At 44.3% G+C, this 18,198-nt stretch overlaps 1 protein-coding gene across 1 annotated transcript in view; it reads left to right on the top strand.

Annotated features, from left to right (window-relative positions):
- Positions 1 to 18,198, top strand: part of IFT172 (intraflagellar transport 172) — a 42,167-nt gene that overhangs the window by 19,025 nt on the left and 4,944 nt on the right. Inside the window, exons 17-35 of the mRNA XM_022574200.3 lie at positions 3,617 to 3,753; positions 3,986 to 4,093; positions 8,033 to 8,117; positions 8,404 to 8,496; positions 9,073 to 9,150; positions 9,388 to 9,636; positions 9,817 to 9,895; positions 10,095 to 10,215; positions 10,408 to 10,552; positions 11,599 to 11,688; positions 12,281 to 12,378; positions 12,555 to 12,690; positions 12,776 to 12,892; positions 13,232 to 13,374; positions 14,961 to 15,054; positions 15,216 to 15,280; positions 15,473 to 15,653; positions 15,897 to 16,006; positions 16,128 to 16,257. Coding sequence (XP_022429908.1) covers positions 3,617 to 3,753; positions 3,986 to 4,093; positions 8,033 to 8,117; positions 8,404 to 8,496; positions 9,073 to 9,150; positions 9,388 to 9,636; positions 9,817 to 9,895; positions 10,095 to 10,215; positions 10,408 to 10,552; positions 11,599 to 11,688; positions 12,281 to 12,378; positions 12,555 to 12,690; positions 12,776 to 12,892; positions 13,232 to 13,374; positions 14,961 to 15,054; positions 15,216 to 15,280; positions 15,473 to 15,653; positions 15,897 to 16,006; positions 16,128 to 16,257 — 2,259 coding nt within the window. The remainder of the gene's footprint in view (positions 1 to 3,616; positions 3,754 to 3,985; positions 4,094 to 8,032; positions 8,118 to 8,403; positions 8,497 to 9,072; positions 9,151 to 9,387; positions 9,637 to 9,816; positions 9,896 to 10,094; positions 10,216 to 10,407; positions 10,553 to 11,598; positions 11,689 to 12,280; positions 12,379 to 12,554; positions 12,691 to 12,775; positions 12,893 to 13,231; positions 13,375 to 14,960; positions 15,055 to 15,215; positions 15,281 to 15,472; positions 15,654 to 15,896; positions 16,007 to 16,127; positions 16,258 to 18,198) is intronic.

The following is an 18,198-nucleotide window of genomic DNA, read 5'->3' on the forward strand; positions in this document are numbered from 1 at the left end:
TATTTATAATTGTTATATCTTCTTCTTGGATTGATCCCTTGGTCATTATGTAGTGTCCTTCCTTGTCTCTTGTAACATTCTTTATTTTAAAGTCTATTTTATCTGATATGAGTATTGCTACTCCAGCTTTCTTTTGATTTCCATTTGCATGGAATATCTTTTTCCATCCCCTCACTTTCAGTCTATATGTGTCCCTAGGTCTGAAGTGTGGGTCTCTTATAGACAGCATATATATGAGTCTTGTTTTTGTATCCATTCAGCCAGTCTGTTTCTTTTGGTTGGAGCATTTAATCCATTCACATTTAAGGTAGTATCAATATGTATGTTCCTATTACCATTTTCTGAATTGTTATGGGTTTGTTTTTGTAGGTCCTTTTCTTCTCTTGTGTTTGCCACTTAGAGAAGTTCCTTTAGCATTTGTTGTAGAGCTGGTTTGATGGTGCTGAATTCTCTTAGCTTTTGCTTGTCTGTAAAGCTTTTGATTTCTCCATCGAATCTGAATGAGTTCCTTGCTGGGTAGAGTAACCTTGGATGTAGGTTCTTCCCTTTCATCACTTTAAATATATCGTGCCACTCCCTTCTGGCTTGTAGAGTTTCTGCTGAGAAATCAGCTGTTAACCTTATGGGAGTTGCCTTGTATGTTATTTGTCATTTTTCCCTTGTTGCTTTCAATAATTTTTCTTTGTCTTTAATTTTTGTCAATTTGATTAGTATGTGTCTCGGCATGTTTCTCCTGGGGTTTAATCTGCCTGGGACTCTCTGCACTTCCTGGACTTGGGTGGCTATTTCCTTTCCCATGTTAGGGAAGTTTTCGACTATAATCTCTTCAAATATTTTCTCGGGTCCTTTCTCTCTCTTTTCTCTTTCTGGGACCCCTATAATGCGAATGTTGTTGCATTTAATGTTATCCCAGAAGTCTCTTAGGCTGTCTTCATTTCTTTTCATTCTTTTTTTCTTTATTCTGTTCTGTGGCAGTGAATTCCACCATTCTGTCTTCCAGATCACTTATCCATTCTTCTGCCTCAGTTATTCTGCTATTGATTCCTTCTAGTGTATTTTTCATTTCAGTTATTGTATTCATCTCTGTTTGTTCTTTAATTCTTCTAGGTCTTTGTTAAACATTTCTTTCATCTTCTCGATCTTTGCCTCCATTCTTTTTCTGAGGTCCTGGATCATCTTCACTATCATTATTCTGAATTCTTTTTCTGGAAGGTTGCCTATCTCCACTTCATTTAGTTGTTTTTCTGGGGTTTTATCTTGTTCCTTCATCTGGTACAAAGTCCTCTGACTTTTCATTCTGTCTATATTTCTGTGAATGTGGTTTTTAGTTTCCTGCGGAATTGTAGTTCATCTTGCTTCTACTGTCTGCCCTCTGGTGGATGAGGCTATCCTACAAGTTTCTTTAGTGAAAGTCTTTTTTTTTTTTTTTTTTTTGCGGTACGTGGGCCTCTCCCGCTGCGGAGCACAGGCTCCGGACGCGCAGGCTCAGCGGCCATGGCTCACGGGCCCAGCCGCTCCGCGGCCTGTGGGATCTTCCCGGACCAGGGCACGAGACCGTGTCCCCTGCATCGGCAGGCGGACTGTCAACCACTGCGCCACCAGGAAAGCCCTAGTGAAAGTCTTTTGATGATAAACGTTCAGGTTTTGATTATCTGAAAATGTTTTTATTTAGAGCTTTGCTCTTGAAAGATACTTGGACTCAGTACTGAATTCTAGATTTTTATTTGACTGTGTTGGGTCTTCGTTGCTGCGCATGGGCTTTCTCTAGTTGCAGTGAGTGGGGGCTACTCTTCGTTGCAGTGCACGGGCCTCTCATTGCAGTGGCTTCTCTTTGTTGCGGAGCATGGGCTCTAGGCGCGTGGGCTGCAGTAGTTGTGGTGCTTGGGCTTCAGTAGTTGTGGCACGTGGACTTCAGTAGTTGTGGCACACGGGCTCAGTAGCTGTGGCTCACGGGCTCTAGAGCGCAGACTCAGGAGTTGTGGCACACAGGCTCAGTAGTTGTGGCGCACGGGCTTAGTTGCTCCGCGGCATGTGAAATCTTCCCAGACCAGGGCTTGAACCCGTGTCCCCTGCATTGGCAGGCGGATTCTTAACCCCTGCACCACCAGGAAGTCCCCCCTGTTCTAGATTGACAGTTATTTTTTCTTTGCCTTTTGCAAATATTGTCCCATTGATTGACTTCTTTTGTTCTGACAAGATTATTAATAGCCCTTTCTATGTAGGTGATCTGTCTTTTCTCTCTGGTTGCTTTTAAAATCTTTTTTTAGGCATGTTGAAATTTTACCACAGTGTGTCTAGCTATAAATTTCTTTTTATTTATCCTACTTGGTATATTGTGCTACCTGTAATTGTGAGTACACATATTTCTATCAGTCTTGGAAATTTCCCAACCATAATCTCTTTAAACATTGCTTCTTCTATCATATTCTCCAGTCTCTCCATCGAAACTCTAATTAGATGTATGTTAGATTTCTTGTTCTGTCTTCTGTACCTTTTTAACCTGTCTTTCATATTTCCTTTCTCCTTCTCACTCCATGCTACATTCTGGATAATTTCTTCAGATACATCTTTTAGTTCATTAATTCATTTTCATCATTGTCTAATCTGCTATTTAAACCATCTATTGAGTTTTTTACTTCAAAAATTAAATTTTTCATAAGGTTTTATTTGGTTCTTTCTCCAACGTGACTGACCATTTTTGATAGTCTCTTGTCCCTTGCTTAATTTTTCATTTCACCTTTTAGGTCTTTAAACATCTCACACATAATTATTTTATATATCATAACTGTCTTTTTTCATAACTATTGTTTTTGATATCTGAGACCCATGGAGGTCTAAAACTGTTATTTATAGGTATTGTTTACTCATTTAACTTTTTGGTTAACTGTTAACTTATATTTTGGTAGTTCTTTATTGTGAGCTCATGTTACATTGAATGTAATCTTTTGGAATCCTGAGGGCCTCAAATAGGCATGTTTTCCTCCAGAGATGATTTGTGTTTGCCTCTGCAGGAATCAGGCATATTAATGACCTGTACCCCTTTGGTTCCCTTTACTGAAGAGAGGATCCCCATTATTCTCCTAATACTGTGTTTGCCTTCAGGGCAACTGTATTCTTCCTACTTGCTCACCTTCCATTTTTTCCTGCTCATGTTTTTTCGGTTTTAGCTTACTGACCTCTTTCTCTCTTGCTTTCTTTTTGTGGGGACGGGGGGAGGGAGTAGGAAGCATTCCTAGTGGTTTCTTCAGTTGAACCCAGCAATACATTAAGAAGTATGTTCAAGTTGAATTTTAACAGGAGGGCCTTTAAGAATACCGAGAAATAGTACTGCTGGCAGTACTGCTGGCCATAGCGGAAGTGGATGTCACACTTTCTCAACTTATCCCTAGCCATTAGTGCCATCATAGCTATGAGTGTACTTTAACCCAAGGATATTACCATAGATAGGGAATTTTTATCTGCCTGAGAGAAACTAAATGTTAGAAAAACAGGGGCCACTGTAATTCCCTCAGTGTACGAGCAGTAGGGTTGAATGAGGGTGGGTCTTTTCTGCAGTTGAGTCAGTGGAAATGCTAACTTGGAATTCTGGTGGGATGGGGGTGTTGAATTTTTACAGGGTGATGTTGTAGGTCTGGAGCGGGGCGGGGGAAAGACCGAGGTGATGGTGACTGAAGGTGTGACTACAGTTGCCTACACACTGGATGAGGGCCTTATTGAGTTTGGAACAGCTATTGATGACGGCAACTACACCAGGTGAGGGGCTAGACTGGTAACCAGCAAGGTGGTGGGAAATTCTGGTTCTGAGGACCTGGGATGGGTAGTAAAACTGACCATGTCTAAAAAGAACGTGGTGTCCTGGGAGGAGATTAGACAAAGAGGACAAACAATTGCCTGCCCCCCTCCTCTCCTGTCCCATTGCTAGTATTCCTCGGTGTCTTCCTGACCCTGGACTCATTCCTTGTGCTTTGCTTCCTTCCCTCTCCAGGGCAGCAGCCTTCTTGGAGACTCTGGAAATGACCCCAGAAACAGAGGCAATGTGGAAAACCTTGAGTAAGCTGTCACTGGAAGCAAGGCAGCTACACATTGCTGAGAGGTGAGTTGGGCTGTAGAACCAAGGTGCCAGGCAGCTAGGAGGGAGGGATGGCCATGCAGGTATCTTCCCCGTGGGCTGCTCCTCCCCAGTGTTAAGGCAGCACTTCCCTTCCCGTGCCAACAGATGTCATAGAACCCGTCTGTGGTACAGTTATTCCAAACATCCTCCCATCCTAGATTATGAGTATGTCTTTTATTTATTTTTTTCTAAATTTTTATTGGACTATAGTTGCTTTACAATGTTGTGTTAGTTTCTTGCTGTACAGCAAAGTGAATCAGTCATATATATATATATATATATATATATATATATATATATATATACTCTTTTAGATTTCTTTCCCATTTTGGAAAACCACAGAACATTGAGTAGAGTTCCCTGTGTTATGCAGTAAGTTCTCATTAGTTATCTATTTTATACATAGTAGTGTATATATGTCAGTCCCAATCTCCCAGTTCATCCCACCCTTCCTTCCCCACTTGGTAGTCATAAGTTTGTTCTCTACATCTGTGACTCTATTTCTGCTTTGCAAGTAATTTCATCTCTACCATTTTTCTAGATTCCACATATAAGCAATATTGTACGATATTTGTTTTTCTGAGTTACTTCACATAAGGGTGTGTCTTTTATTGTTGTCATTCCCCAATCTTGTAACTAGGTGCCCCTTCAAAGTTTTTAACACTCATACCCTACAATCCACGTGTTGATCTGTATATTCCAGGTGTTGTATAGGAGTGTAATTTATAGGACAAACATGGGACTCCAGACTCTCTGATTTCAAATCTTGGCTCCACTTACCAGCTATGTAACTTGAAAGAGGTTAACTTAACCTTCCCAAGCCTTGGTTTCTCCATTTGCTCTATGAAATGGGGATGATAACAGAATTTACCTTGCAGGATGGTAAAGATAAATGGCAGTGGTAGTGGAGAGCAAATGAGAGGACCTGTGCGAAGAGCACAGGTTGGAAGTGCTCTTTAAAGGTCAGCTGCTGCTATTTTGCCGAGGAGTCATCCTTGGTCCCTTTTTTCCATCCCCTCACAGCTAGACTCTCAGCAAGTCCTAAGGACACTGATCCAGGGTCTTCAAAACATATCCTGAAAATTAATGCACAGAAATCTCTTGTATTCCTATACACTAACAGTGAAAAATCAGAAAGAGAAATTAAGGAAACACTCCCATTTACCACTGCAACAAAAAGAATAAAATACCTAGGAATAAACCTGCCTAAGGAGACGAAAGACTTGTATGCAGAAAACTGTAAGACACTGATGAAAGAAATCAAAGAGTATACAAACAGATGGAGAGATATACCATGTTCTTGAATTGGAAGAATCAACATTGTGAAAATGACTATACTACCCAGAGCAATCTACAGATTCAATATAATCCGTATCAAACTACCAATCGCATTTTTCACAGAGCTAGAACAAAAAAATTTACAGTTTGTATGGAAACACAAAAGACCCCAAATAGCCAAAGCAATCTTCAGAAAGAAAAACAGAGCTGGAGAAATCAGGCTCCCTGACCTCAGACTATACTACAAAGTTACAGTAATCAAGACAGTATGGTACTGGCACAAAAACAGAAATATAGATCAGTGGAACAGGATAGAAAGCCCAGAGATAAACCCACACACAAATGGTCACCTTATCTTTGACAAAGGAGGCAAGAATATACAGTGGAGAAAAGACAGTCTCTTCAATAAGTGGTGCTGGGAAAACTTCACAGCTACATGTAAAAGAATGAAATCAGAACACTTCCTAACACCATACACAAAAATAAACTCAAGATAGATTAAAGACCTAAATGTAAGGCCAGACACTATAAAACTCTTAGAGGAAAACTTAGGCAGAACACTCTATGACATAAATCACAGCAAGATCCTTTTTGACCCACCTCCTAGAGAAATGGAAATAAAAACAAAAATAAACAAATGGGACCTAATGAAACTTAAAAGCTTTTGCACAGCAGAGGAAACCGTAAACAAGACAAAAAGACAACCCTCACAATGGGAGAAAATATTTGTGAACAAAGCAACTGACAAAGGATTAATCTCCAAGATATACAAGCAGCTCATGCAGCTCAATATCAAAAAAACAAACAACCCCATCCAAAAATGGTGGAAGTCCTAAGTAGACATTTCTCCAAGGCAGACATACAGATTGCCAACAAACACATGAAAAGATGCTGAACATCACTAATCATTAGAGAAATACAAATCAAAACCACAATGAGGTATCACCTCACACCAGTCAGAATGGCTATCATCAAAAAATCTAGAAACAATAAATGCTGGAGAAGGTGTGGAGAAAAGGGAACCCTCCTGCACTGTTGGTGGGAATCTAAATTGATACAGTCACTATGGAGAACAGTATGGAGGTTCCTTAAAAAACTAAAAATAGAACTACCCTATGACCCAGCAATCCCACTACTGGGCATATACCCTGAGAAAACCATAATTCAAAAAGAGTCATGTACCACAATGTTCATTGCAGCTCTATTTACAATAGCCAGGACATGGAAGCAACCTAAATATCCATCAACAGATGAATGGATAAAGAAGATGTGGCACATATATACAATGGAATATTACTCAGCCACAAAAAGGAATGAAACTGAGTTACCTGTAATGAGGTGGATGGACATAGAGTCTGTCATACAGAGTGAAGTAAGTCAGAAAGAGAAAAACAAACACCATATGCTAACGCACATATTTGGAATCTAAAAAAAACAATACTGATGAACCTAGTGGCAGGGCAGGAATAAAGACGCAGAGAATGGACTTGAGGACCCAGGGGTGGGGGAAGGGGAAGCTGGGACAAAGTGAGAGAATAGCATAGACATAGATACACTACTAAATGTAAAATGGATGGCTAGTGGGAAGCCACAGCATAGCACAGGGAGATCAGCTTGATGCTTTGTGACTACCTAGAGGCTTGGGATAGTGAGGGTGGGAGGGAGGCTCAAAAGGGAGGGGATATGGGGATATATGTATACATATAGCTGATTCACTTTGTTGTACAGAAAAAAGTAACAGAGCATTGTAAAGCAATTATACTCCAATAAAGATAAAAAAAAAGAAAATGCTAACAGATACAAGTATTTTGTACATGTGTACATGCATATATATATATGAACACAAAGTCAAATTCTATATGTAAAAAATAAAAAGTGATCCATGTGATTGTAAAAAAAAAAAAAGCATCCTGAATCTCTTATTTGTTCACGTCTACTGTGTCCACCCTGGAATAGACCACCACCATCTACATGCTGTGTTGCAAAGCCTCTTAATTAGTCTCACTGATACGGTTCTTACACCCCTATGATCCATTCACCCCATAGCAGCTGAGATAAGTTTTTAAAAACATAAATTAGATTGTATCATTTTCTTGCTCAGAACCTTCCAGTAACTTACTATTGTACTTTGTATAAAACCCAAACTCTTTGCATGTCCTAAGGCCCCACAAGATTTGGCCTCTGCTTTCTTCTCATATCGGGTACTTGCCCATTAGTCTCCAGCCGCACTGGCATCCTTTTGTCCCTTTGAGCGTGCCAAGCTCACTCCTGCCTTAGGGCCTTTACACTAGCTTTTCTCTCTGCCTGGAATAATTTTTCTCCATCTTGTCATGATTGGCTCTTTCTTGTATTAAGGTCTCAGCTCAGATGTCAGCTTCCCAAACAGGTCTTCTCTGACTACCAACTTAAGGAGTCCCCTTAGTTTTATTTTCCATTCTTTCAAATAATCTTTGTTTATTTGTTTACTAATTGTTTCCACTAGAAAGTAAGTTCCCTAAGAGCTGGGCCCTCATCTGTCTTATCCCTTTTGTGTCCCCAGTGGCAAGAACAGTTTCTGGCATATAATAGATGCTCAGTATATCTACTGAACCAATGAATTAATGATTCTATTATAATATTACTGTTATTGCTTCCATACTATAGGTGCTTTTCTGCTTTGGGCCATGTAGCAAAAGCTCGATTCCTACGTGAGACCAATGAGATTGCAGATCAAGTGTCTCGGGAATATGCAAGTATTCTCCTGATTCGTTCAGTCTTTCAAGCTGAGATTTCTCCTGGTACTTAGCCCCACGACTCTTAGCTTTCCAGCCATGGCTAACTTCCTCTACCCTGCCCCCCACACCTCTACCTTCAAGTTAGACCATTTTGGAATTGCTTGCCAAACCTCGAGCCTCTAAGCCCCATGAAGGTTTTCAGCTTCCTAAGCCTTTTAGCCTCCATGTCTCTCTGGCCACACAGACAGAATGGCTCCTGTGGCACCAACAGAATAAGCAGAACCTCCTTTTTCCCCACAGGGTGGAGAAGGAACAGACTTTTATCAGGTCCGAGCACGTCTAGCCATGCTGGAGAAGAACTACAAGCTGGCCGAAATGATCTTCTTAGAACAGGTAACAGGAACAGAAGAACTGGATGGAAGAGGGGATCAGAGAGGGAAAAATAGAGAGGCAAACTCAGGAGGAATGAGCACTGGTCAGCTGGGCTACCAAAGGTCTGGGGAGAACTTTCAGAAAGGTCTATACAGTTCATTTCACTCCTCCATAATTCCCTCCTCTGTGTTAGTTCTTACAATTACTTCTTTCTTTCATAAAAAGTCTGCTGTCTCCCCGTATACTCCAGAGCCTGTCTCTGCAATTCTTGTGTGTGGAGGTAGATCCAGATTTTGTGAGGCCAAAACTTATACAATTTGAGGAGCCCTCTTTAAGAAAAGTTGCTTTGGAAAAAAAAATAATAATAAAAATAAAAAAGAAGAAAAGTTGCTTTGGAAGGAACCTGTGCAAATAAGGTGCCCTGAAGCTTAAGTTTCTTTTAGTTTCATACTAAATTCACCTCTGCTTGTGTATACATAAAGGATGAGGCTTTCAGTCCACACAGGCTGGCATCTTAGCTGGGCTGAGGAGAGCTTGCTGATTTCTGATTCTCGTATCTTCCTGGTGTCCCTCTTTCCTCTACCCGGGTTCCCCTAGAACGCTGTTGAGGAGGCCATGGACATGTACCAGGAGCTACATCGTTGGGATGAATGTATCGCTGTGGCTGAGGCCAAGGTACCAGTTCTGTCTTCCCCACAGTTGTTCAGAACTCACTCCCACCAATATCAGAAACCTCCTCTTGTCAAGGAGACTGTAGGAACTGCAACAGGGCGGGGGCCGGGACCTGATATGGTGAGGAGTTAGGACATTGGTGACTGGGAGGGTTTCTGTTGTTACAGTGGGATTGGAGAAGTCTGGGAAGCAGCAGGGCAGGAGGTATGTGACTCCGGGTCTTCTCTGTTGCGTGTCCAGGGACACCCAGCCGTAGAGAAGCTGCGCCAGGGTTACTACCAGTGGCTGATGGACACACAGCAAGAGGAGCGAGCAGGCGAACTTAAGGAGAGCCAAGGGGACGGGCTAGCAGCCATCAGGCTCTACCTCAAAGCTGGGCTCCCCGCCAAAGCTGCTCGGCTGGTGCTGACCCGAGAGGAACTGCTGGCCACCACAGAGCTGGTAGAGCACATCACTGCAGCCCTTATCAAGAGCGAACTGTATGAAAGGGTATGGCTGGCTTCCTATTCCTGTCCCTTACCCCCAGGGCTCAGTGCCCTTTTCCTACCCAGAGGGGTCTTGGAGCGCATAGCCCTCCCTGACTGGTGGCTGATTCGCCTCCTTTGGGGGCTGATACTTGACTTTTGTGTAGTAAGGGTATCTTTGTAGTAATATGGAATGTGTTAACAGGCAGGTGATCTCTTTGAGAAGATTCGAAATCCACAGCGGGCCCTGGAGTGCTACTGTAAAGGCAACGCATTCATGAAAGGTACTAGCCACCCACAGCCCATCCCTCAGTGTTGTGGACTGCGGCCCAAACAGTCCCCCACACCTGTTCTGTGCCTCTGCTCACGCTGACTGTCTTCAGTGCTCCTCCGTCCCTCCACTTCTCACCTGTATTCCACGCCTCATTTCTCTATCTCACTTTTCCTGAAGTCTGAGCTGAGTGCCCTCTCTGTCTCTGGCAGCGGTGGAGCTGGCTCGATTGGCATTCCCAGTGGAGGTGGTGAGACTAGAGGAGGCGTGGGGGGACCACTTGGTGCAGCAGAAGCAGCTTGATGCGGCCATTAATCACTACATTGAAGCCAGGTGTGGTGGTCTGGGGGTGCAAAGGACATTTGGGCATGAGATGAGAGGTGATGGGGAAAGTAAGGGTGCCAGGGCCTTACTAAAATAAGAGAGATCTCAAAATGTAGGTTGGAGTATGTTTGAGGTTTCCCTTCACCTCCATCTATTTTCCTCTTTCCTCATACATATTTACACCTTTCCCAACTATGCCAGGTGCTCCATTAAGGCAATCGAGGCTGCCCTGGGTGCCCGCCAGTGGAAGAAGGCAATTTATATATTAGATCTACAGGACCAGAACACTGCGTCCAAATACTATCCTCGTGTGGCCCAACACTATGCGTCTCTGCAGGAGTATGAGGTGAGGGAGAGCCCCTTTCTGCAGCCTAAAGCAATGCAGGACAGGAGGAGGAGGAGGGAACCCAGAGCAAGAAGTGTTCCAAATCCTTCTTTCTGGGACCCAACAATGTCACCACCCTGAATGGGAAGAAAGAGGTTTACTTCCCCCATTTCATTCTAACATAACGTAGACCCCTCTCCCAGACATATAAAGCAAGTCTCTAGCGCTCTTCCTGTGCAAGCATGAGTGATGCTTCATGGATAACTCCAACATTAGCAGGTGCAAACTAGTATATACAGGACGGATAAACAGCAAGGTCCTACTGTGTAGCATAGGGAACTATATTCAATATCCTGTGATAAACCATAATGGAAAAGAATATGAAAAAGAATGTATATATACACGTATAACTGAATCACTTTGCTGTACAGCAGAAATTAACACAACATTGTAAATCAACCATACTTCAATAAAATTTTTTTAAAATTAAAATTTTAAAAAAAGAATAGGGACTTCCCTGGTGGCGCAGTGGTTAAGAATCCACCTGCCAATGCAGGGGACACGGGTTCGATCCCTGGTCTGGGAAGATCCCACATGCCATGGAGCAACTAAGCCTGTGCACCACAACTACTGAGCCTGCACTCTAGAGCCCACGAGCCACAACTACTGAAGCCCCCGCACCTAGAGCCCATGCTCTGCAACAAAAAAAGCCACCGCAATGAGAAGCCCGCACACAGCAATGAAGACCTAACACAGCCAAAAATAAATTAATTAATTAAAAAAAAAAAGAATAACTCCAACATAGTTACAGTATAGAATTGTCTTGCATTGCAGAAACATGAGGCCCTCTTAAACTCCCACTGTATTGTCCTCATATTGTTTCAGGCTGGTCTTTTTTCAAAACAGTAGAAAGTCTGAAACACCTGTAGTCGTCTTGTCTTCTCTGTGACTATAGGATGATGGTATCCCAGGCTCTGCTCCATCCCAACTGAGGTTTGTTCTTTCCTCCTACAGGCTGCTTTCACTCTGATGCTCTGACCTTTTGCCTCTGCCTGTCTCAACCACAGATTGCTGAGGAGCTCTACACTAAGGGAGACCGGACAAAAGATGCCATAGACATGTACACCCAGGCTGGCCGCTGGGAGCAAGCCCACAAGGTAGGGAATGGGTGGAGTTCATGAGAAGAGAATTCCACCTTTGTGGTTATGTTGCCACTTTCCTTAGTCTCTGATATCCCCACTTCGCTGGGTTCCCTGAAAGCTGAGGAAGAGTACCAAAATACAGTCTGGGTAACTTTGATCCCTAGCCATGGGGAAAGGCAAGGATGAAGAGAGGCCCTTGTTCCCAAACCTGCGATTCTGAACACAGCAGATGGGCCTGGGGGCTAGGGAATCTGAAATACCTCTGCTGAAGCTCTAGCCACACTGGTAACCATTCTCGCTTCTGCTCCCAGAGCCCAGTGGGTACAGTAGGAGTAAGGTAGTGGGAACAAGTGCCCCCAGCACAGGGTATCTCTAACCCTCCTGCCTTAGCAGATTGTAATTCTCACTCTGCTCATTATGGACTTGGGATTCCCTGAACTGACTAGGAGAGTGACACTAACCAAACGCCTGTGGTTGTTGGGAAGGTTCAGAGTTCCTGAGAAAACAGGCTCCCTTGAAGCCCCACTTCCCTGTGCGCTCTGCATTTCCCTCTGCTTCCCTTGGGAATTGGTGCCTGAAGCTACCCTGGCTCTGTGTGTCCGCACAGCTGGCAATGAAGTGCATGAGACCAGAAGATGTGTCGGTGCTGTACATCACCCAGGCTCAGGAGATGGAGAAGCAGGGCAAGTACCGCGAGGCTGAAAGGTGAGCCGTGGCCCCAGGGGAGGTGTAGCAGGAGATGGGGCTTCAGGGCTAGAGGGAGGGATGGGGTCTGCAGATACGTGCCCTCTGCCCAGAAGGCAGTGACAGAATCCCTTAGGAACGACTCTAGCAGCAGGAATCTGGGTCTAGGAGGCCGCAGGTATATCTCCTATCCCCAGGCTATATGTGACAGTGGAAGAGCCTGATCTTGCCATCACCATGTTCAAAAAGCACAAGTTATATGATGATATGATCCGCCTAGTAGGGAAGCACCACCCAGATCTCCTCAGCGACACACACCTACATCTGGGCAAGGTGAGCCCTCCTCCTGCCCCTGCCCATCTCTCCCCCAAACAGGCTCCATCTCCCCCTCTCTCCATCCTGATCCACCTCTCCCCAGGAGCTGGAGGCTGAAGGCCGACTACAGGAGGCTGAATATCACTACCTCGAGGCCCAGGAGTGGAAGGCAACAGTGAATATGTACCGGTCCAATGGGCTTTGGGAAGAGGCCTACCGGGTAAGGAGTTCTTACCCTTACTGGATAAGGATGTACAGGGTTCATCCATCCCTCTTTCCCACTCTCAAGTAACTGTCTAATTCTAAACTGGTCATGGGTGTCTTTGAAAAAAGTCCACACCTACGCACAAAATTTCACATACAATTTTAATGGTTTGTGAACGACCTGAAATCCATCCTGGGACCCTAATCAGGTTAATAGACCCTGAAACTTAGCCCTCTACCTACTGTTCTAGGAGAGGCACCTGATCTTTTTCCAAGCTGAGGTCAGGTCAGAGATGAGAAGGGAGCAGCCATGTACCCCTGTATTGGAGGATTGCCAAGTGGCTTTGCTTTTCAGGTGGCCAAGGCTCACGGAGGAGCTAATGCCCACAAACACGTGGCCTATCTGTGGGCAAAGAGCCTGGGAGGTGAGGCTGCAGTTAGACTGCTCAGTAAGCTGGGACTCCTGGAAGCTGCTCTTGACCATGCTGCTGACAACTGGTGAGGCCCCAAGCCTTCTCTCTGCTGGCCCCATTCCAGACAGAGCCTCTATATAGAGAAAGGAAATTGATGTATAACTGAAAAGCATTTCTAGAGGCTGAAGCAAGAGTGAAGAAATGTGGTCAGGAGAGATCCTTGGACGAACCCGATAGAGAGGCAAGAATGAATTAGTAACTCTGCTCCTGTTCCCCAGGAGGCTCAGAATGGTGTTTAATCTTTGGCTGTTCTAAGGAGAAAGGTGGAAAGAGAACAGCTTTTAAAGCTAAAATGCACTAAGCCAGTAACTTACTTCTGAGTAACGGAAGTGTGATTCCATTAAATGCAAAATGAGCTTTTCTTTCTTTTTTTAAATTAAGTTAAATTAAATTATTAATTTTTTGAAGTGTAGTTGATTTATAATATTAGTTTCAGGTGTCCAACATGGTGATTCAATATTTTTATGAGTTATACTCTATTTAAAGTTATTATATTGGCTATATTCCCTGTGCTGTATAGCGTATTCTTGTAGCTTATTTACTTTATACATAGTAGTCTGTACCTCTTAATCTCCTAGCCCTGTCTTGACCTTCCTCCCTTTCCTCTCGCCACTGGTAACCACTAGTTTGTTCTCTATATCTGTGAGTCTGTTTCTGTTTTGTTATATTCATTTGTTTGTTTTGTTTTTTTAGATTTCACATATAAGTGACAACATACAGTATTTGTCTTTCTCTGTCTGACTTATTTCACTAAGCATAATACCCTCCAGGTCCATCTGCGTTGTTGGAAATGGCAAAATCTCATTTTTTATGGTTGAGTAGTATTCCATTGTATGTATGTACCACATCTTCCTTATTCATTTATCTGTTGATGGACACTTAGGTTGCTTCCATATCTTGGCTGTTGTAAATAGTGCTGCTATGAACATTGGGGTGCATGTATCTTTTCTAATTAGTGTTTTCTTCAGATATATACCCAGGAGTGGAATTGTTGGATCATATGGTAGTTCTGTTTTTCAGTTTTTTGAGGAACCTCCATACTCTTTTCCCTATTGGCTGCACCAAATTCCATTTCCACCAACAGTGCACAAGGGTTCTGTTTTCTTCACATCCTCACCCACATTTGCTATTTGTAGACCTTTTTCGATGATAGACATTCTTACAGGTGCGAGTTGTTATCTCATTATGGTTTTGACTTGCATTTCTCTGATGATTAGATGATTAGAGCATCTTTTCATGTTGACCATCTGTGTATCCTCTTTTGAAAAACGTCTATTCAGGTCTTCTGCCCAAAGTGAGCTTTTCTTAAGTAAATGTTAAGAACACCAGTAGTAATCCTGCATTGAGTCAGACTGCTATGGATAGTTTTACTTGTTTTGGGAAGATTATTTTTCTGCTAATGTAGACGTGGCTCAGGAGGAGGTGGTCAGAGCACCAGGAGTCCTTCCTCCCTGTCAGTGCTGTGCTCTCTGTGCTTCTCTATCATTTCATATTGATTGTCTTTCTTAATCTGTGCCTTTTCCTCCCCTCAATCCTTGCCCTCTGTTTTTCTTTTCCCCTTATAAAAGGAAGTATAGAGTAAGCAAACCTTATCTGCACCTTCCATTTCAGCTCCTTTGAATTTGCTTTTGAACTCTCTCGGCTGGCCCTCAAGCACAAAACCCCTGAGATTCATCTCAGATACGCTATGTACCTGGAGGATGAGGTATGGATGTGATTGTTCTCCATTGCTTTTGACTCTGACCACAGAGCCCTCCTTCCCATCCCCTAGCCCACTGCTGCCAGGCATTCAAACCACCTGTCTCATGGCTGCCTGTGATGCCAATCTCTGTCTCATCATGTATGGCTGCCTTTCTCTCCATCTAGGGAAAATTTGAAGAGGCTGAAGCTGAATTCATCAGGGCTGGTAAACCCAAGGAAGCAGTCCTCATGTGAGTTACCCCATAAATTCCTTAATCCTGTCCTCCCAGACTCAGCCCCAGGATCTTTCATTGTCATCTTCACCTTCATCTAAACCTAGTACCAATAAATCTTATACCCCCTCAGTGACATGGCTTTTTGCCTCTCATCGTGGAGGCCTCATTCCTATACTCAGCCTCCTCTCTGTCCTCATCTGGGAGCAGGTTTGTCCATAACCAGGATTGGGAGGCAGCTCAGCGTGTGGCCGAGGCCCACGACCCTGACAGTGTTGCTGAGGTGCTCGTGGGGCAGGCCCGGGGGGCCTTGGAGGAGAAAGACTTCCAGAAAGCAGAAGGGCTGCTGCTTCGGGCCCAGAGACCAGGCCTGGCCCTCAATTACTATAAGGTGGGTCAGCAGATTCAGGGCCATGAGGGCAGGGTGAGAGGATGTGAGAGCCCACAGAGCACTACACTGAGCCCTGGTACTGAGAATGATACAGGAGGTTAACACTGGGGAGGGGGAAGGAGACAAAGAGGAAGGGGAAGAGAAGTCCAAGGACCTAGGGATCAGTGGGCCATGGCACCTAAGTGGCACTGGAAAGCTGTCATGCCTGCCGCTAACCATCCTGATACCTGGAAATCTGAGCAGGAGGCTGGACTATGGAGTGATGCCCTGCGGATCTGCAAGGACTACGTGCCTGGCCAGCTGGAGGCACTGCAGGAGGAGTATGAGCGGGAAGCTACCAAGAAGGGGGCCAGGTATGAAGCCAGGGGACCCGGAAATGTCGGCAGGGCTGGGGGTGGATGGTCAGAAGGTGTGCACAGAATCGGCCACGCTGCCCCTCCCCATTCCTGGTCACGAGCACACTCGTCCGCACAGGGGCATGGAGGGACTGGTGGAGCAAGCGCGACAGTGGGAGCAGGCTGGAGAATACAGCCGTGCAGTCGACTGTTACCTCAAAGTGCGGGATGCAGGAAGCAGCAGCCTGGTGGAGAAGTGCTGGATGAAGGTGAGGCTGCCACACCTGCCTGGCCCTATGCTTCCAGGCCTCCGTTCACATCCAGCATTCCTTCTCAGACATTCATCTTTTTCCTTCTGTGTCTTTTTGTTTTCAATCAGGTAGCAGGTATCTACTGCGTGCTTGCTAGATGCTAGATCCAGAACCTATGAAGGCTATAAAAAGGGATATAACATAGAACCCGGAGAGCCAGAAATTGGGGGAAGGTAGACTAACATGTGGCTCAATTAGTTAATATCGCAACTTAGTGAAGACTGAAGTGTGTGATTCAAGTAGAGTTCAGAGAAGGGTGAGATCTCTGTGGGCTGGGGTAGGGGAGCCCTTGTGAGGGAGGAGGTAGGCCTGGGATCAAAGCTGGAAGGGCAAATCCAGACCCTGGAGCTGGGCCAGATGGAGGCCACGAAAAAAGCAGAGGCCCCTCGTCTACCCAGCAGCTCCTAAAAAGAAGCCTTTAGGAGATTAAGCCAAGCTAATATGTTTCATCAATTCTACGATAGATTCTTGGTGTCTTTGAGATGGGGATACATGTATCTTTTAATGATTTGCCTTAGATGCAGGGAAATATGGTATTAGGAGTTATGAAGGGGTGAGATGGATCAGCCCCTGAATAAAATGTTGGTGTGCTGATGCCCCTGCAGAATTTCCCTTAGGTTTGTGAGGCCTTGTAATTGAATAGCCCCTAGAAGTTGGAGGGGAAGGAAGTAGAAAGGACTGAGGACTATTTAAGAGAGTTTAACAGGTTTTAATCAAGTATTAAGCATCTTCTGTATCTTCCTCTGGGGCATTGTTTACTCGGGTCTGTTCATGACTATACCTTCTTCAGATTAGTCAGAGGGTGGCTTCCTGGATGGGAGCACTTTAAGCCTTGAAGGGTTTGGCAGGTAAAGAAAGAGAGGCAAGGGGCTTCCCCGGCGGCCCAATGGTTAAGACTCTGCCTTCCAGTGCAGTAGGTGTGGGTTCGATCCCTGGTCGGGGAACTAAGATCCCACATGCCGTGGGGTGTGGCCAAAACCTTAAAAAAAAAAAAAAAGAAAGAAAGAAAGAGAGGCAAGAATAGGTGGGGGAAGACCAGGAGGATTAGCATAGACTATAGCTAAACTGGACCATGTGGAAATTAAAATCTGGTGAGGATGTCAGCATCACAGTGCAAACAGAGTGAACTCATGGAACACTTGGGTTTTTAGAATTACTGAGTTTTAGGGTTAGAAGAGGTCTCCAAGGTCATCTAGACCAACACTGTCCAGTAGAAATATAATGCAGGTCACAAAGGTTTAAGTCATACATGTAATTTTAAAATTTCTAGTAGCCCCACATTCAAATAAGTATAAAGAAACAGGTGAAAATAATTATATTCTGTTTAACCCAATATATCGAAACTATTATTTCAACATGCAATCAATATAAAAATTTATCAAGGTATTCTACATTCCTTTTTTCATACTAAAGTCTTTGAAACATTTAAGGTTACAGCACATCGCAGTTGGGACTGGCCACATGTGACTAGTGGCTGCTGTTCTGGACAGTACAAACCTAGACTGACCGTCACTCTTTTTTTTTTTAAAGATTCTATAATTTTTTTTAAATTTATTTTTGGCTGCATTGAGTCTTCATTGCTGCACGCGAGCTTTCTCTAGTTGCGGCGAGCGGGGGCTACTCTTTGTTGCGGTGTGTGGGCTTCTCACTGCAGTGGCTTCTCTTGTTGCGGAGCATGGGCTCTAGGCATGCAGGCTTCAGTAGTTGTGGCTCACGGGCTCAGTAGTTGTGGCTCGCAGGCTCTAGAGCGCAGGCTCAGTAGTTGTGGCGCACAGGCTTAGTTGCTTCGCGGCATGTGGGATCTTCCCGGACCAGGGCTCGAACCCATGTCTCCTGCATTGGCAGGTGGATTCTTTTTTTTTTTTTTTGCGGTACGCGGGCCTCTCACTGATGCGGCCC

This window comes from Delphinapterus leucas, chromosome 13 (assembly GCF_059928025.1).
Source record: "Delphinapterus leucas isolate spDelLeu-1000000601 "Yukka" chromosome 13, BTC_Dleu_Yukka2, whole genome shotgun sequence".
In the NCBI taxonomy this organism is placed as follows: Eukaryota; Metazoa; Chordata; class Mammalia; order Artiodactyla; family Monodontidae; genus Delphinapterus; species Delphinapterus leucas.